Genomic DNA, 26,124 nt, shown 5'->3' with positions numbered 1-26,124 from the left:
ACAGTGATAACATCAATTTAAAACAAATTTATCGTGTAAGGCATAGAGATGTACACATGGTTTAAAATATATTTCTCGTCTCAACCATTTATTTTTTATTCTTTGTCAAATTTCTTATTTAATTTTAAAAGATCGAGACAGATACGAGAAAATTATTTTCAAAATATAGGTTTAGCTCGATCGAAGACAAATACGATGGTGATTAAAATACCAGCCCGTTTAGCTAATAAAGACTATTTTCTCCTACTCCTTCCGCTATTTGTTTCTCTATTGGGGACGAATCCACACGAGTCCTATTATGTTGGGCAAATAGGCCTTTCTTCCTAAGAGAACTACAGACCTATTTGAAATAAAAATGTTTTGAAATACTTAACAAAATAATATCACTTACAATTTTAATTTTCTAAAATTATAGTAACTAAATAAGAACACATTACAACATTAAATAAGAACACATTACAACATTAAATAAGAACACATTACAACAAAACCACAATACAATTATTAAAATGAAGAATAGATATCCAACAGATGAATCTTGAAATAAGAAAAAATTGTAAACCCCAAACAACACAATCAAATTTTGTCTTTGCTTACAACTATGGCCACAGACAAACACTTTCAATCAGATGGCATTGAAGGAGGTGAGCTGCAGCCAGATCCATGAAATAATCTACATTATTCTCACATGTTCATGCAATCTAAGTAATCTCACGTGGAAAATGCAACAAACAATATCATTTGCTTGGCCATGGAAAACAACAGCATTTCTGAAAATTTTGAGGAAGAACAGAAGAATGTAAGACATTTGCATTATCAAATCTCAGTAATCTCACGTGGTTGGCTGAGAAATGGAAGAGAGTTCTTCAATTACCTTCTGATTTTGTTCATCATTTTGGTTATCTGGGATGTTACTGTTCTGTGGCAGCGTCGGCGTCCTTGCTCCCTGGTCTTGTCTCTCTTCCCGGACCTTGGTGAAAATAGCTGTGTAGTTGTCTGGTGGTGTGGCGTCCCTGTCGTTCCATTCACCAAATTTTGGAACCGCAACTTCTTTGTCCTTTGGTTAGTTTGCAACCATTTCAGTTCCGTATCGATTATGAACAAAGAAAGATAGCTATGTCAATTTGAACATTAATTCATCTAGTTCTAGTTCAGACATATGCTCTAATAGCCCAAGTCCACCACTAGAACATATTGTCATTTTTCCTCAAGGTTTCTAAAACGCATCTGGTAGGGAGAGGTTTCCACACTCTTATAAAAAAATGTTTCACCCTCCTCCCCAACCAACCAACCAAGTGGGATCTCACCTATACTATCAACCAAAATGTTCAAGATTTTAAATCCTCACTTCTACGTGCTTGAGATAGCTCTAATGTATGAACCATATATGATCATTACCTACAATTGACCTAAAAGCTGCACCACAAATATAAGTCTTTGAATAAAATCAATATCATCCATATCCATATTTACCAACTGATCCCAAAAGAACAGACGGCAACTTTGACAATTTCAGCAAAAACAAGAAGGTTTCCATTCCTTCACAAGTTTGGAAAATTGCTCATTTGTTTGAAAAAGTGGGGGGCACTCAAAAGAATTCCATCCATAATTAGTGCCTAAGGCTAGAGATGAAATGCATAATGTTAATCCAAACAGATTTTCCTTTGCCTTCATGGGATCTACGCTATCTAGCAATTTCAACCAAAATGTCAAAACAGCTATTATAAAGAGTCCAATCATAAAACAACAAATGTGAAATGAAAACAAAAAAGGAAACAGAGATTTTTTAGTGTTTCCCTAAGTTATGGGCAATGTAAAAACTTAAACGCCATTGAGAAGATGGAGAATTGAGCTTGGTTTATAGGAATTTGTTAAGAATTCGACAAAAATCACATATTCAGAGACTAGACCTTTTCCATAAAGTTCAAAATATAAAGCAGAATTAGAAAGAATGAATGAACAGATGATTGTTTGAGAGAATACTTGAATGTCCCTATACTCAAAAAGGGAGCTCAATAAAATAAAATAAAGCCCCACATGTATTCTAAATAAGCTCCCTCAACTTGTTTATCATCTGTACAAGGATATTGTTTTATATGGAAGGATGTATGCATCTTTCTTATAATGATTAAGTAGAATGGCAAAAGTAGTATTAATTTAATTCTGAGTGTGAATCAGATGCTCGTGATTGAACATTTCTACAAGAGAAAGTGGCACCCACCACTAGCATATGAACAAACAGAAGCAAAAAGCATTGAAAACTAGCAATAATTTCGTCCGTATGAAAACGATGAAAGTGAAAACCATTTTTAAATCGCTCAGACTAAATAACATCTAGAAAGCTTTTAACAGTTCTCCAAATTGATTCAATCCTAAAAAACTATTCGGTTCCAATAACCGTTTCTCGATTTCCATCGCCATTCAACAGAGCCTGAAATTTGATTTAGATCTCTAACATCACTTTAGGGCAAATGAAATGAGAAAACGCAACTCGTTTAGTTCCAGTCGGAAAGCAAATTTTGAATTCTCATTCTCTGTTTTCACACTAACCAGGATATTTTCCAAGCAGCCAAACAGAACATAACAAAGAAAACGCACACTGAAACATTCAAATAAACAAAAGAAGAGAAATGGAAGCTTACAGCCATGGTGGTTTATCCACCGGAGTCAGACGCGCGCGGCGGCGGGAACTACTTCGAAATGGGAAAAAACTGCCGGACTGCGAGCAGACTCGAGTTCCGACGAGAAATCACGGCGAAGAGGATCACCGGAATCCGAGGAAGAAGAGGAGCATACGGAAACGATGAGTCTAGAGAGAGAAAGAGAGAGAGAATTGGCTTCGTGATGAAGGAACCTCCATTGTTAATAAATAAAGCAGAAAATGAAAAAAAGACCAGAGCAGTAGCAACTGTAGAAGTCTTCGTCTCCTCTACCCTCTCCCACAGAGATTACACGTGGCTCAAAATCTCTATCCCTCTAAAATTTCCTATTTATTTTTACGAAAATCATTCACCAAAATGTTCCTAGCGGGAATCGAACCATAGATCAACTCGATTATAGATATCTCTATTTATCTCAAACCTGTCAGAACCGGAAGAAAATTCTCAATTAAGACGGAGAATGTGGAGGTACGAGTTAATTATGAGACTAGTATTTCACTGTGACACTCATATGTTGCACAAAATAGCTCGCTTAGGTCATAGTGTCCAACAGTGGCAAAGAGTTGACACCATGCCTCTCGTTTAGGTACATTAAGGCAAGGTCAAGTTGGATACTTGATCCAGTGTAGAGGCAAATCGGATAGAGTTGCAAACGATCGAGCATACACGAACGGGTATTGTGTGTAACTAAACCAACTTACAGAGTCTGTAATGAATGAAATGACCTCGTTTTACGCCTCTCGAGTGTCCTCTTCCTCGAATAAACTAATACCCATTTTTTGCTTTTTCTTTTTCTCCCAATTCCTTTTCATTGTGAGCAAAAAAAATGATACCCACTTCAAAGCCAAGACCTAAAGCCAAAACCCACTAATCCTTTTCACCAAATACTCCAAAAGTAAGACATGGGCTTTCTCCACAAGGCGCTTTCCTCTTCCCACTTGGGCTAAATTTTGCAGATCCGCGCCCTTTCATCTCCCTTCTTTTCTGGGTGTAAGCTCCTTTACTAATTTACTTCCATTTACTTCACTTCTTACAACAAGTTTGAGTTTCTTTCAGCTGTTTTTCTCCTCCCTTCTGAATTTTTGAGCTCGAAGGGAAGAACAAGCTCGGTCAGTTTGAATTAGATAGCAAAAATGGATTATGGGTTTTCAATAGATTGTCATTATGTTCATCTTCATAGGAAATGAATCTGGGGTTTGGAAAGTTGTTTTCATTTGCTCTTTATTAGATCGAAAATCGAACACCCTTTGAGGGATTTAGGGTTTTTTTTCTTCTTTTTTTGTGGATCTAGCGAAGATGATTCAGTTATTGTTCTTGGTTCTTTTTGCTGAGGGAGTGGTAGCATTTCTGTTGCTGGTAAAGATTGGGCTACTCAGAGAGTTTGTGATTAAGAGTTTAGATCAGCTGAAAATGGGGAAGGGTCCAGCAACTGTTAGAACAATTGCTGCTACTATGTCTGTCATTCTCTTGTCCAGTCTTATGAACATTGTTAAGATCCAGAACAAAGGTGCAAAGCTTGGGACGATGTCGCCCATGGATCAGGTTCTTTGGAGGACACAATTGCTTGAGGCTTCTCTCATTGGTATGTTTGTCAGTTCATTGGCTGTTTAGATTTGTTTGCTTTGGTTCATATGTTTGGTTTATTGTCTCTGTGTTCTTGTTTTTAAGTCAGTTTTCCATTGTCTGGCCTGCTATATACTTATGGTTTGAAGATAAACAGCTTTCTTTTAAGTCAGTTTTCATTGTTGTCTGTTGAATTCTGATATGGCTGCGAGGTAGAACATCTAGAATTCAGTCAAACTCGACCCAAATTTGAATGTCTAGAGTAAGCTTAGTATTGAGTCAAACAAATATGCTAAGAACCTTCCAAAATCGATCCAAATGTTCTCTTTTTACATCCAACATTGTAGAACACATTCTGGCTGCCTCCTCGCAAATAGAGTGTGAGATCCCACATCGGTTGGAGAGAGGAACGAAACATTCCTTTTTAAGGGTGTTGAAACCTCTCCCTAGTGGACATGTTTTAAAACCTTGAGGAAAACCCGGAAGGAAAAGTCCAAAAAGGACACTATTTGCTAGCGGTGGGTTTGGACTGTTATAAATGGTATTAGAGCTAGACACTGAGCGGTGTGCCAACGAGGACGCTGGGCTTTAAGGGAGTGGATTCCCATATCGGTTAGAGAGGGGAACGAAGCATTCCTTTTAAGGGTGTGGAAACCTTTCCCTAGTGGACGCATTTTAAAACCTTAAGGGGAAGCCCATAAGGGAAAGTCCAAAGAGGACGATATCTATCTAGTTAGCGGTGGGGTTGGGCTGTTACATAGAGTCGTCCCGAACTGTAGATCCAAGGCTTTATTGGTACCATTTCAACATCCTTCAACCATCTTTTCGAGATGTTGATACCCTGTTCGTGATCGAACCTAATCCCTCCAAGATCTTATGGAAGAGAGGGAGAGACTCGTTTACAAACAACCAAGAATGCATAAAAATTAGGACCCTCTAGATAAAAGATGAAACCAAAACAATATGAATGAATTACCCCATAACTTCATTTCATCATCTCATCATCGGTTAACTGTTAGTTTCGATTTTGTGTCTAATAAATTGAAAGTTTTCATAATATTATATTACAGGTTTTACCTTATTCCTCGGGTTCATAATCGATCGCATGCACCATTATTTTCAAAAGCTTATTGGATTACGAGAGAACATCGGAACATCAAAAGAGGAAGTAGAAAAGTTAGAAAAGGAGAAGAGAGAACTAGCAGAAAAAGAGGAGAAATGTTCAAAGCAAATAAAGGAACTGAGAGAACAAATATCAAGTTTATCAGAAAAAATGAAGAAACTAAAGAAGGAATGTGAAGAAAAAGATAAGAGGATTGAAACTGCAGATGCCCATGTTACTTCTCTCCAGAAACAAGCTGCAGATCTCCTTCTCGAGTACGATCGACTGCTCGAAGACAACCAAAATCTTCAAAATCAAACGTTAGGAGGGTATAAGAAGTGAGGAATTTTGCAGGATAATCTGTCACTTAAATGGAACAGATTATGAGTTTCATTGATTGGAGAGTGATTAAATGGGAGCTGGGAGATTCTATTGATTACTGTCATTGTTCAAAGGTACCTTTTGTGAGTCTAAGAACATCAATTTCCCCATCTTTTTCAATGTCTTCTTAAATGGAAATTCCTACTTTTACTCCCATTGAATTACTTCTCTTCAACACAATCAGTAATACAATTCAAATGAGCATAAAAATTCATAGAGGATTTTCAAATTACTCGACCCTCGTCGGTTCAATAGACACCGAGGATTGTGGGTCGTGTAAAGTGAAGTTAGATATCTAAATCTTATATCATCCAGTCATCTGATCGCTCGTTCAAACTCTGAATTTTGTGTTTCATAAAGTACCATTTCAAGAAAAAAAAAATCCGAATTATGAATAAAGTTCGACAGAAACATTTCATTATAACACCGAAAATGGATATCTAAACCCCTTGAAGCCATCATAAAATTTCAAAAGATTACTCAGATGTGGTCGTGGATGGAGATTGAGAATCTTTACAAAAACAAGCTTACAGACGGTGTATTCTCTATGAATTTAGTAGAAATAAAAGCACCTGCACTCTCAAAAACCGTCTAAACATAGAGAACAACATGCGTTGGGGGGTTCAAGAAAGATCAGGATTTTTTTTGTGATAAATGTGAACAGACAAATACAACTGAATGCCATAAATGAAGTTAATTCTCCTTTATATATATTCCATCCCTTGCGAGTTTTTAAGCTGGCAATTGGAGCTTTCGGTTGTTCTTCCAACTGCAGATATCAGATGTGCAAAAGGAATATTTTGAGTTATCATAACATGACTAAGAAAACAAATCAAGGAATGTTTTGAGCAAAAGATCTATGTCACCTCTGGAAATAATAGTAGAAGAAGTCTGCATAAAGTAGCGTCTGCACGAGCCCGGAAATCCAAGCTGCAATTTCACAAAGTGTGTTAGGAAGTTAGCCAAGGTCTCTGTGAACATATCACACCATATCGACAGCTTTTCATAATATATCCATGAACTAAAGGCCAATCCACGCAAATTTTTGACAAACAAAAAAAGCCCAACTTGGTAGAAGAATATATGAAAGGGAAACTCCAATATTCATCGTGAATTCCAACTAAAACATGTTGCGACATGTCAGGCTCATCAAACCAACACTGATTTTATTTCTATTTTAGCATAATGGATAGCAAGAAGTCAAGGAAAATTATTATTCAACTGCTTGAAAGCTAAGTTAACAAGTAAAACAAAAATGAGTATGGTGTCGAATTTGGAGGAAGAAAATTCTGAATTGTGGTCAAAAGTCAAATCAAACTATGGTTAAAATAACAAAAAATTTCCTTTTTTCCCCTAATTTTCAGCATCCGGAACCTCTGTTCGAAGTTTCAAAGAAATAAAATTCCAGTTAAGTTAAACAGAATGCCAATTGTAGTTAAACGGGTAGCTGCATCAGTTTCAGATTGACTTGGATCTGCATTTTCTCTAATTATAAGTGCAGAAGAAAACCCATACTTTGGAAAATGTTATGAAATTTCAAGAGGAAAACAAAACACAATTCAGTATGAAAACAAACACCCAAGCAGTGTCATATTAAACAATGCCATCCGCAAGGTTCAACAGAATATTGTCCCCAAAAATTGAACTAAATGCTACATCAACGCTTGAATCAGTATTAGCTTGGGGAGGGGGGAAGAAAGAGCTGACTTACTTATCCAGTGGACAAAGTGAGGCTCTGTGAAGTATCGGTAGACCCAGTTGATAATGTATAAAGCTCGGTATGCACTGCATCAAGAAAAGTTAGGATTCAGTAAGGATTTTTGTTCATAAGGTTCTGAGGTTGACATAACAGAGTCAAAGAAGTTGATAATAGATGATCTAATAGAGACTATTACATGTTCATGAAAGAGGAAGAAGCTTTTCACAAGGTAGTCTTCTCTGTTAGGCTCCAATGTAACCCAAATTTAACAAACCCATCACACAGGCAAAGAATATAGTTTTATCCATTTTGCAAATATAGATGGATTCTTGTTCAATTGAGAATCAATCAACACCTTTAGAAACTATCAACTTAGACAGTGCACAGCCTAATTTTTCCACAAACTCTGGTGTATAGTTTATCATACAAATAGGAGTATAGAAGCCTTCATAAATTCCTTGTCCTCAGACCAATTTTGCAGGGCTATTCTGATAAACTTGATTAGAGAACTAGATCATTTCCAAACAATGATATCTTACAACTTTCTATTTTTCCAATTGCTTGATGTTCAACGGCACACTATCTAAAATATTCAAGTTTCTATGCCCAAAAATGGGGAAAAAATATGAAATTACTAATTCGTGAGATTGGATTTACAATAGATGTTAGACTTGTTGAGATGCCGACATTCAGGCACACTGTAATGATTCTAGACAAGAGGTACACATATAAAAACAGGAAAATAGCCAACATAAGAAAAGATGGAAACTAAGCAGTGGATTCAAGAACTATCACATCAATGGTACTAATTAAATGCTATTGGTGGTCAAATCATACCCAAGAAGAAACACATATTGGCCAGTCAAATTGTCAATATTCTTTGTTCGTTGTAGAAGTACGAGCTGGGGGAGGATGGCAACAGCTTCCAGGTACAAAGAAAATGTCCACATGACCTGTGCCATTTATTGAGTTCAATATAGGAAAGAAATGCAACAATTCCTTAATCAAAAGTTCAAAAATAGACATACACATGATGACTATGACTTGCTTTCTTTTGCATTTTTTCTTAGTTTCAATGAAAATCAAATCAGAAGAAAGAGCTAACCTCCTTGAAAGTAAGCTTTTCATTGATAAGTAGGGCCAAGACAACGCAAGGTAAGATTAGGAAAATATGGCGGAAAGTATCTTGGCTCTTGTCATATGACCGACGAACGATCTTGTGACGTCTAATATACCAAACAATCGAATATGAACTCCCCAAGAATATTAACTTCATGACCGTATTATATAGAGATATGAAGTCGGTAAAGATATCCAAGTAGCGGGTTGTAAAAACAATTGCATAAAGCTCTTGAGTCTTCAAAGAAACGCCTGCATCAAGTGAATCATATTAATTACATCGAAGAAATTGCAGCCAAAAAACCTGCCCAATGAAGAGCATATAAAATAGTACATGTTAAAGACCATGTCTCGAAACCCAAAAGGAACAAATGGCCTCTAATTCATTGAGATTTCAATATCCTTAACAAATCTGACAAAATGCTAACACAACAGAAATTCCACATTGTTTGTTTGGTCCAAACCTTCATTGCCTTTACCTATCTGCAGTTTATGATTAATATGTTATGACTATAATCACAATACGCAAAAACTTCACTTTTGCAAATTTTAGGTCATTCTCACACGTTTCTACTCCAGAACGAACAATGCAATGCATCAAAGTGGAACAAATCTTTTCAAAAACATAAATCCAAAATACTCAAAACATCCAATCCACGAGCTCCAATGCGTACAAATACAATGATACAAAAAACAACGAAGACAAAACAAAAATCGGTCTTAAGGCCACGATTTCAAAAGATAACACGGTAAGACTAAAATTCCATCAGAAAAATGGCGCGAGGGGCGTAAAATCCATACCGGCACAAGATTTGATGGTGTGGATCTTGAGGAGCAAGACGAGAACGCTAGCCAGGTGAGTCATATCACCCGCTAATCGAAAGATATTCATCTTTTTGGATTAGATCTCGTCTGATGAAGCGAATAGGAAGCCGATCTCAAAATCTGAGCTCTGAATAGAATCCTTCTGGGCTGAGATTGATGAAACCGCAACCTCAGAAGTCGGAAAAAATGGAGCAGAGAAGCTTCCCGATTGCCGTTTTCGGTTGTTACCCCCTTTCCCCACGACGCATCGAGTTGGTTCTTATCTATCTTTTTACCGCAAAATTAACATTACCGTATGCGGTGGATTCGGAAAATGGCGTTTATATATATATACTTTTGAAAAATAGCTTTCAAATTTGTATTTTTGTCCCTTTTTTGCAAAAATAGCTTTGTAAAATTATAAGGGTAAAAATTTGTTATAGATGGCAAACACGCATCCTCGTCTCCATCTCCACCTCTTATTTCAATCCATATTCTCGTAAAATTACCAATTTATTTTTACTCCGAGAAAGCAACAATTTTTCAAAGAATTCATGGATCGAGTTTCCAGTAATTTTTTCCCCATCTTTTTATATATATAATTTTATTTTTTAATATAATGTTCAATATATATTTATTTACTTATAGTTAGAGGTAAGGATGATGAATTAATTCTCGTCCCCGACCCGTTTAACTAATGAAAAAAAAACAAATTTTCACCCTCTCCTTCGTTCTCTATTCAAAAAGGAAAGGGTAGCCCGGAAATTAACTAGACACTTTTAATTAGTATAAAGTTATTTTTCAATATACTTTTTTTTTTTTAGAAAAATGACATAATTATTCATAAAAAATGATATTTATTACCATTATACCCTTAAACTTAGTCACTTAGAATTTTGTTTATTATTCCGAACATACAAATTTTTTATTTTATTTTATTTTATTAGATAATCCCTTATAATTTCTTGAAAATTAGAATTAACACGTCATTATTTTTATTTAATTCGAAATAAAAGTTGACCAATCTTAAATTATAAATAGTATTTGACTCTATCCATAATTAGATTCAGTTTAGTCAACTTGGGTTAAATTCAAAGTTCAAAGGAGTGGGTCCAAAACAAACAAAGCCCAAGCCCAAATAACTAGGCCCAATAATAAAGCCCAATTAAAATTTTTATGGGACTCCAATTGGCCCAGGAATTTAATAAATATCACTCGGAAATTAAAAAAAAAAAAATTATTTACTTTTCCCTTACCGGATTCCAATTGGTCGAGGACTTTAATGCCCCCAACGACTCAATTCAATGTGCGCGTGATACTGTTCAATTCTTAGCCTTACCCATCCCACCGTACACGTGTCAAAGCCATTGCCCACTTTTTTTTTTTTTTTTTTTTTTTTTTTTTTTTTTTTTTTTTTTTTTTACATTTATTTATATTTATTGGAATAAAATATATAGTCATCAATCTCACGATTTTAAAACACCCTCTCCAACTGACGTGAGAGCTCATGATCCACCCCTAGGCTTAACGTTCTCGCTGGCACACCGTCCAATGTAGCTAGAAGTTATGAGATCCCACATCGATTGTAAAGGAACTTTCAAACATAGTTTCTATTCGTTCATGTACCACTCATTTTTCGGGATAATAATAAAAAGAAAATTAAAAAAATGGGGCCAACAAAATTAAATTAAAATTTGTGGGAATAATAATCATGGAAAGTAACCTTAAGGGAGAATGGAATTTGAAGCATTAATAAATATATTCGGAAATAAAATATTATTTAATTGTCTTATTATCCGGATTCCAATTGGCCAAAGAATTTAATGCCCCAACGGCTCAATTCAATGAGGCGTGATACTATTCAATTCTTGATCCCACCGTACACGTGTCAATGCATCGCCCACAATTGTTATTTACATTTTTAGTGAAAAATCAAATATTATTTAAAATAATAATAGTTCCTGTCTTATCCACCAAATATACTCAAAATTGTGGGAATAATTATAAAAATATTTTAAAATAACAAACCTTTTTAAAATATATTGCAATAAAATAAGAAAAAAGAGAAAATCCAAACCTACCGATAATAAATAAAAGACACTAAAGTTGACCGTCTACATTATATTTTAATACGCCAAATAATTATATATTAATTAAATTTAATTCAAAATTTTCAAAATATAAGTGAATGTATATTTTTATTCAAAATATAACTTAATTTAATAGCTAAAATATTATTATTATTATTATATTAATTAAAAATTAAAATCCATGTCCACACACCTAAAATACTATATTTTAAAAGAAAAAGAACAACCAAAGACTTTAAATTGACTTAGAGAATATTTACCCGGGTGGTAAAAGATAAATAAATATGTTTTTACATGAACTTTTTACTTCGATTTTTTTTGTGGAATGGTAAAAAAAAAAAAAAAAAAAAAAAAAAAAAAAAATGCAACCCGCAAGTAAAAGCGTTCTGTCATTGTCCCCTTGAAAGCGGAGAAAATTAAAATTAAAAGAGGATAAGTTATTATTTTTTAGCGTCCTTAAATTATAAATATTTACACTTTTTTCCATAATTTTTTAATTTTATATATTTATTTCGCACTTTATATTAATTTTTTATTAATTAATTGATTTTTATCAGTGTTAATATTAATTAGAAAAAACATAGACTATAACATTTAAATTTATAATTAAAGTTAACACAAAAGATGAAAAGTAAATATTAATTGTAATGGTAAAAATGTAAAATCTTAAGATGTATGAGCCAAATATGAAATAAACTTAAAATTTAGAGATAAAAAGGTTAATATGGTAAAATTTAAGGACTAAATTGAAAAAAAAGTGGAAAATTATAGTCAAAAGTGACTTACTAAAAATGTATTTTTACCGAAAATAAAAAGAGAACTTAGGCGCTGGGTTGCGAGTTACTTGGTGAGTGGGCACTTTTTCTCCTTCTTCTTCGTCTATAGCCCCCATTATCTAGCTCCCTAATCCAACATCCAGCGGCTGAACTGGGTCGCTCTTCAATCGCATATTTTTCGATCGCAGTCAAGAACAATTCGCTGCTGGCACTCTTCTTTTTCTCTTGCAACCATGGACGATTCCGCCAAAAACAAGTAAAATCATCGCCCTCAACCTTCTGCTCTTTCTGTTTGTTTCTGTGATTGATTTTGTTTTCTGGGGCTTTCTTTTGCGATTTGTTGTAATGCGTCTTTTCTGGAAGATCTAGTACTGATTGTTGATTTCTTATTTGGAGGAAGCTGCTTTGGGTTTTTGTTTCAGATTGGTGTGGGGAGTTTTGGGAGTTTGTTGTCGGATTGAGTTGTTTCTTTGATTTACCATGATTTTCTTGTCTGTAATCGGTAATTTGTGGTTGAAATGGGAATGAGGATGCGGCTGTTAGATCTAATTTAAGTAGTGGCCATTGCATTACTGTTTTCTTTTGTGTTTGTGTGTGTGTGTGTGTGTGTTTGACGGCTTGTTTTGTCATCAATGTACTGTGACATCCAGAGCTAATGACTCGCTATGTTGTTTGTAGTGTTCTTGCGGTTTTGTCCTCTTTCGGATCCCAATTGTTTAATCATTTCCTTGTCAGATAAATGGTTGTTGTTTTGTTCATTTCTTGAGAAAATCCTCCCCTTCCTCCTCAAGAAGCGTGGTTTAGTGTGCTATTAGATTGAACCAAATTGTTTTCAATTTCTCTTTTGGTAGTAAGTGCTGCATCTTCCTAATCGTACATTCTTGTTGCTTTAATGTGTAATTTTTCAGTGATTCTTGGAATTGGGATGGAGATGGATATACCATCCAGAAGGATACCGATTTGGGTGAGTAGTTTCTGGTTTGTTTTGTTTTTTATGCATTATGTAATCTTGTTGGTGTTATGCTTGCTCATTCTTGTTATCTCTTTTGTTGTCATTGTCATGAACTTATAATAGAATGCCTTTGGGACGGGGTGTCTGAAAATGACGATCTTTCGTATGTGTTCGATGAAACAACTCCGGTTAAAGCTTGCGGGGACTTGGCATACCATGTCACGCATAATGGTGAGGACATTACACCCTTCTCTAATCCCTCAGTTACCTCCAAGGAAATCGTTTTTTCTGAAGTTTACACTTATATTCAGATGACAGGAACAAGAAATCAGAAGAATCCAGGGAAACTCATTCACAAGCGAAGAGACGTCGGATGTTACAGTTTACTGCACAAGATATAGAAACTTCACTCTGCTGTGAAGATTTGTCTTCTAGATTTCTAAAATCACATGTAAGTGATATGCAATTCCTGCTTCTCTTGATAAGCAAGTGTACATTATGACCAAAGGATTCAGAAAGACTTGTGTCGAACGCGTTAATTTTTCAAGTTATATGTTATTGCGTACTATGTATTTGCCAATTATTTTGCTGCATGGAGCTAAATGTCGATCTTTAATATTCGGCAGACAAGGTTTAACGACGAACAACACTGATAGGAGTTTACTTTGTCTTTTTAAATAGCTTAACGAATGTAAATATCTCATTTGTCTTTTCTGTAAAGTACGACCGTGATACCATGCAACCAAACTATATAATTTGTGTGAAATTTGTAACGTTGTTTCGTTCTATTTTCAGAATAAGGATGTTTCTAGTCCTGCTGCTGTCCCTGATGTTCCATACGAGATTCCCGAGTGCTCTGGACTCTCAGGTTTGTCTCGAGCAAGATACTACTTAATGTAAAATCGTATATCGATGTATTTGTTTGCCTCTTGGTTTGTCTGATCTCTATTTATTTGCCTTAGCTAATGTGCCGACTTCTTGTCTTGAGAATTTGGATCACTCACCTGAAGGTTGGATTGCTGATTGCCTTAATGATGCTGATATGCATTGCAGCCCTGAGGATTTGTATGTGCCTTGTGTGCATCCATTTTTTTTAATTATTAGTTTCAATTATATGAATTCCTTATAATGTGGAACTCAGGAACTTTGCTGGGACTTCGGACAATCAAATCGATGTATCAGGTAAAGTAAAATGTTGTTACGGTTTGTGTTCGTTTATATATCGTTATGAAAGATGACTGTGGTTAATTTGAACTTGTAGAGTTCTGTAATGTTGCACCTGAGTTCAAATCTAACGCAGTCCAACATCATCCTACTCGATTTCCTCGGAACATAATATTTAAAGGTTCTATTCTGCTATTGACCTTTTGAAGGTTTCTTTACAATGTTGATATACCGTGTTCATTGCTTTACGTTCCCACATTGCCTATACGTGCAGGTCGAAAGTCGTATATTAGAACTCCGACTAAGTTAGCTTCTTCAGTTGCCTACCCATTTGCTTTCATCAAACCCTGTGGATTCCATGGAGATGTCACCTTGAAGGACATAAACCAGCGGATCCGCACGCCTCCACCTTCAAAACTGAAGCATCAACCTGAAGACCCATCTCAATCATACCCAACATCAGCCTTCTCCGGTAAGCCCGTCGTCGGTAAAACCAAGATTCATACTGAAGGTGGAAAGGGCAGCATTACAATCATGAGGACCAGAGGTTGAACGAACCATGTATAACAATTCTCGCTATCCAAACGTTCCTTTTGCCGCCCCTCGGTCATCCTTGAGGGACTTGTAAAATGTCATGGCCATGTAGTAAGCAGTACAGAAGCTGATTAATGTTCATTTTTGGTATAGAGAAAGAGAGAGGGAGAGATGTGTAGGAACATTAGGGTTGCCCTTGGAATCCCTAATCCATATAACTTCATTAATATGTTTATGCCTCCAAGCAAACTCTTGTAGGTCCGAGTCCTAGTTCAAGTTCGAGTTCGATACCCATAAGGTTCGTGTCATTTTAGACTTGGAAAACAACACTCCTTATCATCATGTTTATTCTAAATGCCTTGTGGAACTCTGCTGTAATCAAAATCTTTTGGTGGAAAGCTTGAAAACTGCAGTCAGCTTTTTTATTTTTCCTGCTTTTGTGTTTGGTTGACCGTGGAAATATGAGAATCAAGTAGGATCTTATTGTCTCACAGGCTTACAGCCTTACAGGCTCTTGGTTAAAGAGAAAATAGGTGAAAAGATGTGCTTGAGAAGCCTTGCACTATGAGCTTGTCTTCTTGACTCTTCTTTCTATGCTTCATAAAGAAGTTTGGACATTGTTTCAACTTTTAGACCATTGACCCAATTTTCTAGGCTCGTAATAGTCTAAATAGTCTAAGCCTACGTCATTTTTTTGTTTTTCCCTCAAGATTTTAAAACGAGCCTGAGAGGATTCTACACCTTGTAAGGAATATTCAGTTAAAACGAGTTCCCTAAGGAGAGGATTCTACACCTTGTAAGGAATATTCTGTTTCTACACCTTGTAAGGAATATTTTGTTCCTTTCTCCAAAACCCTTATAAGGAAGGATGATGCTTCGTCCCCTCTTCAACCGAGGTGAGATCTCACAATCTATCCTCTTAAAGGCACAGATGTGTTCACAATTTACTCCTCGAGAGCCCAATATCTTCTATGGTACACTGCATAATGTCTAGCTCTGATATTAATTTGTAATAGCTCAAGCCCATTGGTAGGTATTATCCGTTTTGACCCATTATGAGACCCAATCTATCCTCTTAGAGGCACAAATGTGTTCACAATTTACTCCTCGAGAGCCCAATATCTTCTATGGTACACTGCATAATGTCTAGCTCTGATATATCATTTGTAATAGCTCAAGCCCATTGGTAGGTATTATCCGTTTTGACCCATTATGAGACCCATTACGATTACATATTGCGTCAGCCTCACGTTATTTTTAAAACGCGTGCTTCGACCCCTCACCCCTCACTCACTGATGTGATATCTCATAAAAATAGTCGGAATGATGTTAGAAATGGTTGACAATGGAACATGCCCAATTTTCTAGTCTCTTAAGTGACTTGAAATGTTTGAAACTTTATGAAACAGATTAAATTAAAAATTGATAATCATATACACTTAGGGAATTAAAAGATTGAAACTCTCCCTTTACATGGAACTAATCTTTGTGGGGGCAAAAAGAAACACATTAAAATCCTCAAACAATTGGTGGTAAGGAAGAAGAATTAAAAAGCCTCGAGCATTTCCAAGATGAAATCGTTGCAAGTGGGACAGTTCCCGCGGCTAACCATAAGCTCCTTCGAACAGAGCCTGCAAAATGTATGGCCGCATGCCGCCATTGGCGCGTTCTTATGCTTCACCATGCAAACGCAGCAGCTGAATTCTCCGCCACTACCATCGTCTTCATCTTCTTCTTCGTATGCGACGTCTTCCTCATCGGAGAAGCCATCTTCTTCGAACCCCATTCCGTAATTCGACCCTTCGAACCCCATTTCTCTGTCCGTCTCGTGCAACAGATCCATCAACGACATCCTTACCGGCTCCGACGTAGGTGACTCCTTCTCCCCTTCCTCCGATCCTGTTGTTGATTCTACGTTTTCATTTTCGTCTTCGTTTTCGTTTTGTTCTTTCTCTTTCTCTTCCTCTTCTTCTGCAGCTTCCGCAGCGGCGGCGGCGGCGGCGGCGGCTGCATCGGCTGCTTCTTGTGCTGCTACGGTTTCTCTAGCGGACATCATTCTCCGCTCCGAGAAGGCGGAGCTTATATGTTGGACTCGGTTATCGCGATCTGGTTCAGTTGGATCGGTGTAGTTCTCCGTTGGATTTGGGATCCGGATTGAGGTGTGACGCGACATTTGCGGCCTCATTCGACTCGGCGCTGAATCCGGAATGGATGAATAATCAAAGGACTCGTCGTATTGGAACGGAGTCGAATCGCTGGAGCTGTTCATTGTGGAACTCTGTCGAGATACTTGACGGCGAATGGATTTGGAGGATTCTTCAGACGGATTACGAGCGGAATGATCGGTGGAGTTTCGCGACGAAGGCGTGTTGAACCGGACTTGACTCCGCTTCCCCATTAGGGATCGCTTAGGTTGAAAAGGCATATCGGAGGTCGGAATCGGAACTGTGGAGACCCAAGCAGAGCCGGCGCGCTTCAATCGGAGTTTCTCCCTAAAAGACTTCCATGTCCTTTTGTCCTTTCCGAAAAGCCCCTTGGCGGCGCTTGGCTCCTCGTCGCGGATCACGTCGAGTAGGGTTCGGCCTCGGATTTCGGCAGCCCTTGCAGTTGCAGAGGCCGGCGGCCCAAATCTATTGTTAGCCAAAACGTCATCGAGTGTATAGCCGGCGAGGCTACGGCCCTCCTCAAGTAACGGCATTGAAACAACCTTCCGTGCTCGAAGATCACAGAAAGAAGAAGGTAATGTGAAATGGAATTGAATGCAGATTTCAGAACAATCAATGGATCATTTATTTTCCCTGGAAATCGTAATTACAGAACAAAATTAAGCTTCAACACACACATGGAGATTGGATTGATTGTTCCAGCTCGAATCGAAGGAAGAAGACGAAGAAAGCTTCAGGTATTTTCCGTTGAATTCTCCTTATTTTTGGATCGAATACATTATTTATGATTTTCCTCAAAAATTAAAATCTGAATTTAAATTCCAAATGTGGAACGGAAGCAATTTGTTAGGAGAGGCTGTCTCAATTTTCGGAATCTTGTGAGGTCCTCCAAATTTGTTCGTGAAAAAAAAAAAATAATAAAATAAAATATAATTAATTCAACCTCTTTTATTTATTTATTTATTAATTTTTGTAAAGCACCACTTTTTATTTTCTAAATTATTATTTTTTCAAAACTATTTAACAAATATACTTTCAATAATAAACGCTGCTTCTGGTTTTTTATTTTATTTTATTATTATTTACTACCATTTTTTTCATTGTATTTTCAAAATTAAAGTTCTTTAGTTTCTTGGTGATTGAAAAAGGTTAATCACCTTGAAAATTTAAAAATTTACCATAGTTAATATATCATTAACTATGAATTCATTAGTTATTGAAAAGTTTGGTATTATTTAGTAAATAAGTGAGATTAAGAAATGATTTATAGGTTGCCAATGTTCATACTTTATGGCATGTTATTTGAATCATAAATTAAATTCTATTGATCTACACTGGCAAAGACTAGGAAGCCTAACATTTGTTTAAGACACCCACATTCACTACCCCACTAGGTTGGTGGGCTTGGTTTGGTTGAAAATATCATTGAATTCAATGGAGTTTCAATGTTTGATATCAATATCAGTTTGAATAACACCATTACTTTCTTTCTTTATAAATGTTTAAAACTATTTTTGGAGTAGAAATGCTGTTAGAACGTTGAACGAAAACTAACGTTTTGTTCAATATTCTAATGGATTTCTACTTCAAGAATAGTTTTGAAACGTTAATTGTAAGATCCACGTCGGCTGTTGGAGAGAGGAACAAAGCATTCCTATAAGAGTGTGAAAACCTCTCCCCAACGCTTTTAAAAATTATGAGGCGATGACGATACTCAACAGACCAAAGTGGACCATATCTACTAGCAGTGGGCTTGAGCTATTACAAATTGTATCAGAGTTACACCGGGTGGTGTGCTAGTGAGGACGCTGGCCCCAAGAGGGGTGGATTGTGAGATCTCACATTGGTTGGAGAGGAGAACGAAACATTTCTTATAAGGGTGTGGAAACTTCTCCCTAGTAGAAGCGTTTTAAAACTGTGAGGTTGACAGCGATACGTAACCGGCTAAAACGGATAATATTTACTAGGGTCGGAAAGTGGGGAGTGGGAGTAAAATAGTTTTGAATTGTGGGTAAGCACAGTTTGAAAACTTAAGAAGCAAATAAAGGAAGAAAAAAGAGAGGAATGGTTGGTATGAGAATGGCATTGTATCAGCCTCTTACCTACCCATCGCTCAATAGGGAATAAAATCAATGTTAAGATTCATGATCACAACAACCCCACTTTCCACGTCCCTTCAAAACCTAAAGAAACAGAGCCCTTTTGGTGCAAGAGGAAAACAGGAAAGAATTGTCTGCCACTGCCAGATTACACAAACTTCTCTTATCTCTGTCTCTATCTCTCTCCCTCTTCCAAGCTGCGACGATGGTTGGTAGCACCGTGTTCACTTTGGCTGAGGTTGCCTCCCACGACAACCGCAACGACTGCTGGTTGATCATTGAGGACAAGGTATTTGATCATTTATCTCTGTGGCTCAATGTGGTTTCAAATTCTTTACATGGCTTTCATTTTCTGTTTGATCTTGAAATTTATGCATATAAATACTTCTTGTTTTGTGTTTACTTTTTTCGCAGACTAAAAAAATAGTTTTTGTTTTTGGAATTTGGTTAAGGATGAAATCTATAGAAAATACGATTTGACGTTGCTGAAGTGTTAAAGATTCATCGAGTCTATTTGCTTTGACTGATTGAGTTTCATGGATGGAAATAGTGCTCTTCTGTGTATTGTTTGATCTGAATTGGGCTTACGAATCGAAGTTTGGTGTATGTAAACGATTTGTCACTGAATTTGTAATTTATTTATCTGTTCAAGCAAACAAAATTACATGTTTTTTTAATATTTAGGACATAGTACTTTTCTCTACTAGATCCGATTCTTTTATTTTTATTATTTGGATAGGAGTACCCGTAATAGTTCTAGCCGACTGCTAGGAGTACCCGTAATAGTTCTAGCCGACCGCTAGCATATATTGTCATCTTTGAGCTTTTCCTTCAAGATTTTTAAAACGTGACTACTAGGGAGAGGTTTCCCTACCCTTATAAAGAATTTTTCATTTTCCTCCCCAACCGACGTGAGATCTCATAATTCATTCCCCTTCCGGGCGCAGCGTGTTCACTGGCACTCGTTTCCTTCTCCGAAGGATGTGGGACCCTCCAATCCACCCCCTTTTGCAGCCTAGCGTTCTTGTTGGCACACCGCCTCGTGTCCATCCACTTTGGGGCTCAACCTCCTTGCTGGCTCTGATACCATTTGTAACAGTTCAAGTTCCTCGCTACCGTATATTGTCCTTTTTGAGTTTCTCCCTTGAACTTTTTAAAAGAGAGGTTTACACGCCCTTATAAAAAATGTTCCCTTTCCCTCTCTCCATTCCTAATTGTTTTTCAATTCTGTGTTATTGGTCCAATAGGTGTACGATGTAACAAAGTTCCTTGAAGACCATCCTGGTGGTGATGAAGTCTTGTTGTCAGCCATTGGTAGGGAAAAACACGCAACGAAAATTTTTCATTCAAATATATTCTTAATAAGCTTTGTCAAATGAATTGATCATAATGTTTGAGACACCAATGTTGGTTCTTCATATCATCTACAGGTAAGGATGCAACCAATGATTTTTTCGATGTCGGGCACAGTAGTGCTGCTCGAGCGATGATGGAAGAATTTTACGTCGGCGACATCGATAGCTCAACTATCCCTACAAAAAGGAAGTACACTCCTCCAAAGCAGCCCCTATACAACCAAGACAAGACACCAGAGTTCATTATCAAGGTCCTCCAGTTTCTAGCTCCCCTGGTAATTTTGGCATTGGCTTTTGGCATCCATCTCTATACCAAAACAACATGAACACTGAAACTATATCCATTTTTTTTGAAAAAATTGGTATATTTTGTTCCAATGAGTGTACTATGCTTGAAACTTGTTATATGATGCCGCTGAAAAATGTTTCAACTTCCTCTGTTATATAATGTTTACTTACCAAAAACATTATCAATAAAGAGTAGTTCTTGGCAATGTTATTCATTTACGAATTACAAGTAGACTGAATTATTCTCCAAAGAGAGGAGAAAAGAACTTGAATTTGTTCAACAAAGAAAAGGGACTCTGCATTGTACTGTGTGATGTAAATTGGAACTATTCTGCACTTGTACATGTTCTTTGAATCACTTTAGAATCCGTCCTCTGCGAATGTTTCGATGGGGAACTCGAACCCCTCGAAGAGCTATGCCCAAAGAAGTTCATTTTACTAAATTTTCTCGAGAAAGAACTCACAAGTTTATGAGAACTAGACTTCTGCATGTCCCTCCTCATACAAACATGTTCTTTTTCGAGATCATTCAATCTCATCCGTAGGCGAGCGAGTTCAAGTTTTAGTTCACGATTTTCTCGTCTCAGTGATGCATAATTGTCTCGTGGAGACATTGCTGCACTGAATGCACCACTGCTAATCCGCCATGATTGATGTGAAGGTTTGTAGTCTTCATCGTCGCAAGAGTTCGATAGTGCAGTACGAAGCCTTAGTTGCTCAAAATACAGGACTTGAACCATGCATTGGAGGGGAAGACGCTCATTTTGAGCAGCATGAGCACCAGCCTCTTGTGAGAGCTTTTGAAAATCGATTAGTTTGCAGAGCTTCTTCTTGTCTAAATCTGATAGACCTTGATGAGCCTGTGGTAAAGCAACAATAAGTCAATCAATCAAAATGAAAATGTCTTAGAACATACGAAATGCACATACGTACTTTAAGATAGATATCGATGGCTCGATATAAACCATCGTGGATGGTACGTGCATGTGAAGGTAAGGAATCTGCAATGAGCATGAACTTGGAAAGGTTAAGGTTTGCATCAGGTGCAATTTCAGCAAGGTAGTTGTCCACTAGTTTGGATACTTTAAACAATGAACATTGAGATGGCGAACAAGGACTATCCGAATCGAAAACAGAAGCGTCTTCCATATCGTCTTGGCTATCATCTTGTTGAGAGAAGTTTACCAAAATCCTATGAACTGTGTCAACGTCAAATAAAGTATCAGCTGAGTTTTTGAAGGATGGAATCAGAAGGTCATCAAGAGTAGCAATGTCCAGCTGGGATCCGATCCTTCTCTCGAGGTCGAGTTGGAAGGCAACAGAGCAATCAAGCGTCACAGCACTCCTCAGAAGCCCGAAAAGGAAACTGATTGGAACGACAGATTTTTCAACAGGCAAAAGACTGACAATTGTCTCAACAACAAGCTTTTCTTGTCCATTTGAACCTGAAATGATATCAACTTTTGTCTGCCCAGATGGGTTCCATAAAGTGGATTTCTTTGTTAACTCCCTTTGAGCATAATTCATCAGGGATGCAGCTATGCTCTCGGGACGAACCCCTCGACACTTCATGGCTGTAATGACTCGTTCATACAAGTCAACACGAAGTACCGAGATATCTTCGATCCACCAGTCACTATCAGACTTGGCAGCCTGCTTGCTCATATGAAGTCTCCCTGAACTGCTATACTCCAAGCGTGAGAAGCTTGAAGCGATTTGCTCTGAACAAGCCTTTGATGCTATTGCATCAATGCAACGGCTAATTGCTCTTACATCATTGGCGAGAGGGAGTAAATTCTCATATTGCTGCAACACTTCAACACACATTTCAAGGTTCTTCGAGACGACGCTCTCGAGATACTCTTCAGCTCGCGAACTGAGATTATCCTTCGAGAACTCTTCAGTCATTTCAAGATAATCGGAAACGCAACATAGCTGTGCAACATTTCCTGGAGTAATTTCGAAGTTGATCCAATAACAGAATTTTGCTGCCAGTTCAAAAGATTCAGCTCCTCCTGGTAGATTGAGAAGCTCCACCTTGGAGATATCAGAGTCTCTATGTTCTGCAACTAATCTCCGAATTCGCCCACTTCGAGAGATAAGAGGGAACTGCATTTAGTAGTTCAATTAAACCAGATATTCACTGGGGACGTGTTCAAGATATTCAGGGAACATATTCATGACAGAAATTTGACGAAGAATTCAAATGTTTATTTAAGAAAACTAAAATTGAAATCTTTATCAAGCTGGAGCTCAAGTTGTTAGTGTCACCTTATGCAAGGAGAATGTCACTCCAGCCACGTCAATCGTAATATCGCTTGGAATATCATGAAAAATCCTACACGAATCAGTAGCCAATGATTCACAAGAAGAAATATTTGTACTCAACGAGAATGATAATCATCATCAATTTCCATCCAGATACTTCAATCCACTAAAGTAAAGAACATTGCTAAGAAGAAATATTTGTACTCAACGAGAATGATAATCATCATCAATTTCCATCCAGATACTTCAATCCACTAAAGTAAAGAACATTGCTAAGCCAAAATACTGTCAATCAGAGAAGCGTATAGATCATTTTGAAACACTAAGAACCAGCGAAACGATACACCAATCCAAAACAGGAAAGAACGAGCTTGCACGAAAAACACCAGCTCGACCGAAAACCAGCACGACAAGATCGACTCATCAAAACATTCAAAATTCATGGCACAGACAGCTCGGGGCCGGAGTTGACATAGAATGAAGGGGACGATCCTAATGCTAGTGTTGGCAATTAGAACAAACCATCTAGACCAAACGGCAGAGATCTTGCACAGCTAGAATGCCAGAAAGTAAAAAAGAACAATGACCAAACGGCAGCATTACACCACAACTAGTACAGAGAACTGCACAAAAACTAAACTAACATGAATTCAAGAGAAGATTAATGACAAGAACACAAGGCAAAAGATAATCAAAGACAACAAACAAACAAACCATTCGTTGCATCGGTGGCGCACCGACTTGGGAAGAGACATCTGTTGCTGGAGCTGCAGCATGTTGCAAGGGAGAGCAAAGTGGAGGTCAGTAGGGAGAAAAGGATGGTGGGGTTTAGGAAACAAAGGGAGTAAAGAGATCCAATGGGAGAAAGTTGAAGAAACTCCTCTTTGGCCATTTTCGTCGAACAGTTGGCGTGCATTCTTGAAAATCACTAGATTGCAATTGTCCAAAGGCAATGGGGCCTTATGGGTGGGACAATGCTTTGATTAACACGCCCCAAACTGTTTTAAAATCAAACCTTACTAAATTCACTAATTTCATGCCTTCTTTCTGGGGTTCTTCCTTTTTCCTCCCCCTGTGATCATGTCTGCCCTGTTTGAGCAGGCAAACAAGCGCGATAAAGGGGGAAGAAAATCAGCAATCCCTGGACGGAGAAGTCAAAATCCATTCGAAACTGTGCAATCAAAGAAACAAAATAAGAACAGAAAGAGCGGGAAAAGGTCGATCTTTCGCTTGACGATTAGAAGCCATTTTCAAACTCTGTAAAACTTGATATCTTTTGTTTCTTTATCGTCAATCAAGAATTTCATAATATCACTTAGGTCCTCATACTTTTTACTAATTACCATTCACACCCATTTAAACTTTTTTCTTACAATGAACAAACCTAAACTAATGATTTATTTAATAATAAAAAAATCCCATTTTTTATTCTTTTTAAATATATAATTTCCACCAAAAAAATTCCCATTTTTTATCCTAATGTTTTTAATTATATATTCTAATTATTGATTAATTAATGAAATTTTAGATTAATTTGTATTTTCTTCAAAGAGCCAAAAATAATTACTTTTATAAAATAAAAATACATTGAATCATTACTAAATGGAAAGTTTGTTTCTTTTTTAAAAAGTTGAGTTTTTTTTTTCTTTTTATTATTTTATAACAAATCTTGATTAAATCTGAATTTTTTAAATAATATTCTAAAAAAATAATTTTTTAATTAAAAAAATATGAATAATTAAGAAATGTGATTAAAATTTATAAAAATGATTTGTCTTTTAGTTTTGGGCCGTATCCCTAAAATCTAGGACATGAAGACATTATTTTTTTGTTTTTTTTTTTTTATTTATTTAAATAGAGGAATTATAAATATATAAATATATATATAAATAAATAAATAAAGGGGAGGAGAGAATAAAATAAACAAAGCTTACATAAGAGGCCAACATGAAAAAGTGGATTATTTTTCCTTTCGGCACTTAGCCAAATAAATCATCATCGTCTTTTCTTTCTTTTCACTTTGTCAAACGACATAAAGCAAACAAACAAAAGGGTTAAAAAGACACCATCGATAATTGGAGCTCGTTGGACCGAAAAAGAATCTAACGTTCACCATCGATACCTTATTTGTTAATCTATGTAATTTATGGAAGATACCCGAGACTAGAGCATGTCGTGGAAGAAGCATGTTGGGTGTGCTTCGACCATGTCTATGAGACACAGTTGAATATAGATATCATAAACGCTAGATGTAGGATATTGGGTTGAAAAACTTGAGCAACCATTCACTATGTGTCGGTTATTAGTGCATCCTCATGTCTCTGAGGCCGAGCTGAATAGAGATATCATGAACGCGAGGTGTAGGATACTGGGTCGAGAAATTTGGGCAACCCTTCACTACGTGCTGGTCGATAGTGCATCTAATGTCTTGATACCTAACTGGGTCGAGTTAGGTTGATTTTTTATTTACGTTTTTATGATTTCAACTTTTACTCTTAGGAAAGTCGGTGGAAATATACGTTAGGGTTGAAAATGATAAGGACAATATAATTATGAAAGAAAACATATGGAATATGATTGTCTACTGCCACCATCCTAGTGGGGTCCCTTTAGGGATCATTATTTTTTAGGACCCATACCCTTATAAACATATGAACGTGCCGAGAATAAACATGGATCGATAAATAATTCATGTTTTTTTTCCGTTAATTATACTTGATATTAAAACTTTAAATAATATTCAATATGTTTCTAAGTTTTTTAATTAATCTCCAAAATTTCACCTATAAGATTCATGCATTCGCCGTGATTGATGCAAATATTGTTAAGGATTGTTGGGAGAGTAGTCCTACATCGAAATCATAGGTTTATAAGTAAGGAATACATCTCTATTGGTACGAGTCATTTTGGGCAAGCCCAAAGTAAAGCCATGAGAGCTTATGCTTAAAGTGGATAATATCATACAACTGTGGAGATTCGTGATTCCTAACAAATATGCTATTAATTTTATCTCATATCAGCTCAAGCATCCCTGAGCGGGCTTTCATCATCTTATCAGGCAACTTCTGCTGCCCAGTCCCTGCATATATGCTAAATCATACAGGG

At 36.8% G+C, this 26,124-nt stretch overlaps 7 protein-coding genes across 7 annotated transcripts; 3 read left to right on the top strand and 4 right to left on the bottom strand.

Moving 5' to 3' along the window:
- Positions 1-540: 540 nt before the first annotated feature.
- LOC111794709 (RPM1-interacting protein 4-like) lies at positions 541-2,922 on the bottom strand. The gene is made up of 3 exons (XM_087123988.1): positions 2,643-2,922; positions 875-1,057; positions 541-770 (listed from the first exon to the last, which is right to left on the bottom strand). The coding sequence occupies exons 1-3, from the start codon at positions 2,646-2,648 to the stop codon at positions 738-740; spliced, it is 222 nt and encodes a 73-aa protein (XP_086980114.1). The 5' UTR covers positions 2,649-2,922; the 3' UTR covers positions 541-737.
- A 578-nt stretch (positions 2,923-3,500) lies between these two features.
- LOC111794371 (uncharacterized) lies at positions 3,501-5,860 on the top strand. The gene is made up of 2 exons (XM_023676341.2): positions 3,501-4,242; positions 5,294-5,860. The coding sequence occupies exons 1-2, from the start codon at positions 3,957-3,959 to the stop codon at positions 5,665-5,667; spliced, it is 660 nt and encodes a 219-aa protein (XP_023532109.1). The 5' UTR covers positions 3,501-3,956; the 3' UTR covers positions 5,668-5,860.
- Positions 5,861-6,101: 241 nt separating this feature from the next.
- Positions 6,102-9,624, bottom strand: LOC111796225 (ER lumen protein-retaining receptor). The gene is made up of 6 exons (XM_023678982.2): positions 9,326-9,624; positions 8,511-8,776; positions 8,243-8,358; positions 7,418-7,491; positions 6,573-6,636; positions 6,102-6,475 (listed from the first exon to the last, which is right to left on the bottom strand). Exons 1-6 carry the CDS (start codon positions 9,414-9,416, stop codon positions 6,439-6,441), a joined length of 648 nt encoding a protein of 215 aa, XP_023534750.1. The 5' UTR covers positions 9,417-9,624; the 3' UTR covers positions 6,102-6,438.
- A 2,624-nt stretch (positions 9,625-12,248) lies between these two features.
- On the top strand, positions 12,249-15,269 carry LOC111794632 (protein XRI1). Its single transcript, XM_023676716.2, has 9 exons — positions 12,249-12,450; positions 13,103-13,158; positions 13,270-13,377; positions 13,458-13,597; positions 13,942-14,014; positions 14,109-14,211; positions 14,288-14,328; positions 14,408-14,491; positions 14,585-15,269. The coding sequence occupies exons 1-9, from the start codon at positions 12,428-12,430 to the stop codon at positions 14,860-14,862; spliced, it is 906 nt and encodes a 301-aa protein (XP_023532484.2). The 5' UTR covers positions 12,249-12,427; the 3' UTR covers positions 14,863-15,269.
- A 962-nt stretch (positions 15,270-16,231) lies between these two features.
- On the bottom strand, positions 16,232-17,542 carry LOC111795707 (uncharacterized). The gene has a single exon (XM_023678267.2). It carries the CDS (start codon positions 17,540-17,542, stop codon positions 16,391-16,393), a length of 1,152 nt encoding a protein of 383 aa, XP_023534035.2. The 3' UTR covers positions 16,232-16,390.
- On the top strand, positions 17,444-20,962 carry LOC111795733 (cytochrome b5, seed isoform). The gene is made up of 5 exons (XM_087124123.1): positions 17,444-17,583; positions 17,662-17,746; positions 19,232-19,397; positions 20,356-20,422; positions 20,539-20,962. Exons 3-5 carry the CDS (start codon positions 19,314-19,316, stop codon positions 20,787-20,789), a joined length of 402 nt encoding a protein of 133 aa, XP_086980249.1. The 5' UTR covers positions 17,444-17,583; positions 17,662-17,746; positions 19,232-19,313; the 3' UTR covers positions 20,790-20,962.
- On the bottom strand, positions 20,887-24,281 carry LOC111795732 (BTB/POZ domain-containing protein At5g48800). Its single transcript, XM_023678296.2, has 4 exons — positions 23,734-24,281; positions 23,023-23,089; positions 21,685-22,860; positions 20,887-21,611 (listed from the first exon to the last, which is right to left on the bottom strand). The coding sequence occupies exons 1-4, from the start codon at positions 23,793-23,795 to the stop codon at positions 21,078-21,080; spliced, it is 1,839 nt and encodes a 612-aa protein (XP_023534064.2). The 5' UTR covers positions 23,796-24,281; the 3' UTR covers positions 20,887-21,077.
- Between the last annotated feature and the right edge of the window lie 1,843 nt (positions 24,282-26,124).

The sequence above is a fragment of the Cucurbita pepo genome, chromosome 5 (genome assembly GCF_057944985.1).
Source record: "Cucurbita pepo subsp. pepo isolate OVF chromosome 5, ASM5794498v1, whole genome shotgun sequence".
NCBI lineage: Eukaryota > Viridiplantae > Streptophyta > Magnoliopsida > Cucurbitales > Cucurbitaceae > Cucurbita > Cucurbita pepo.
Note: the sequence above shows the minus strand (reverse complement) of the source record. Positions and strands in the feature narration are given on the sequence as shown.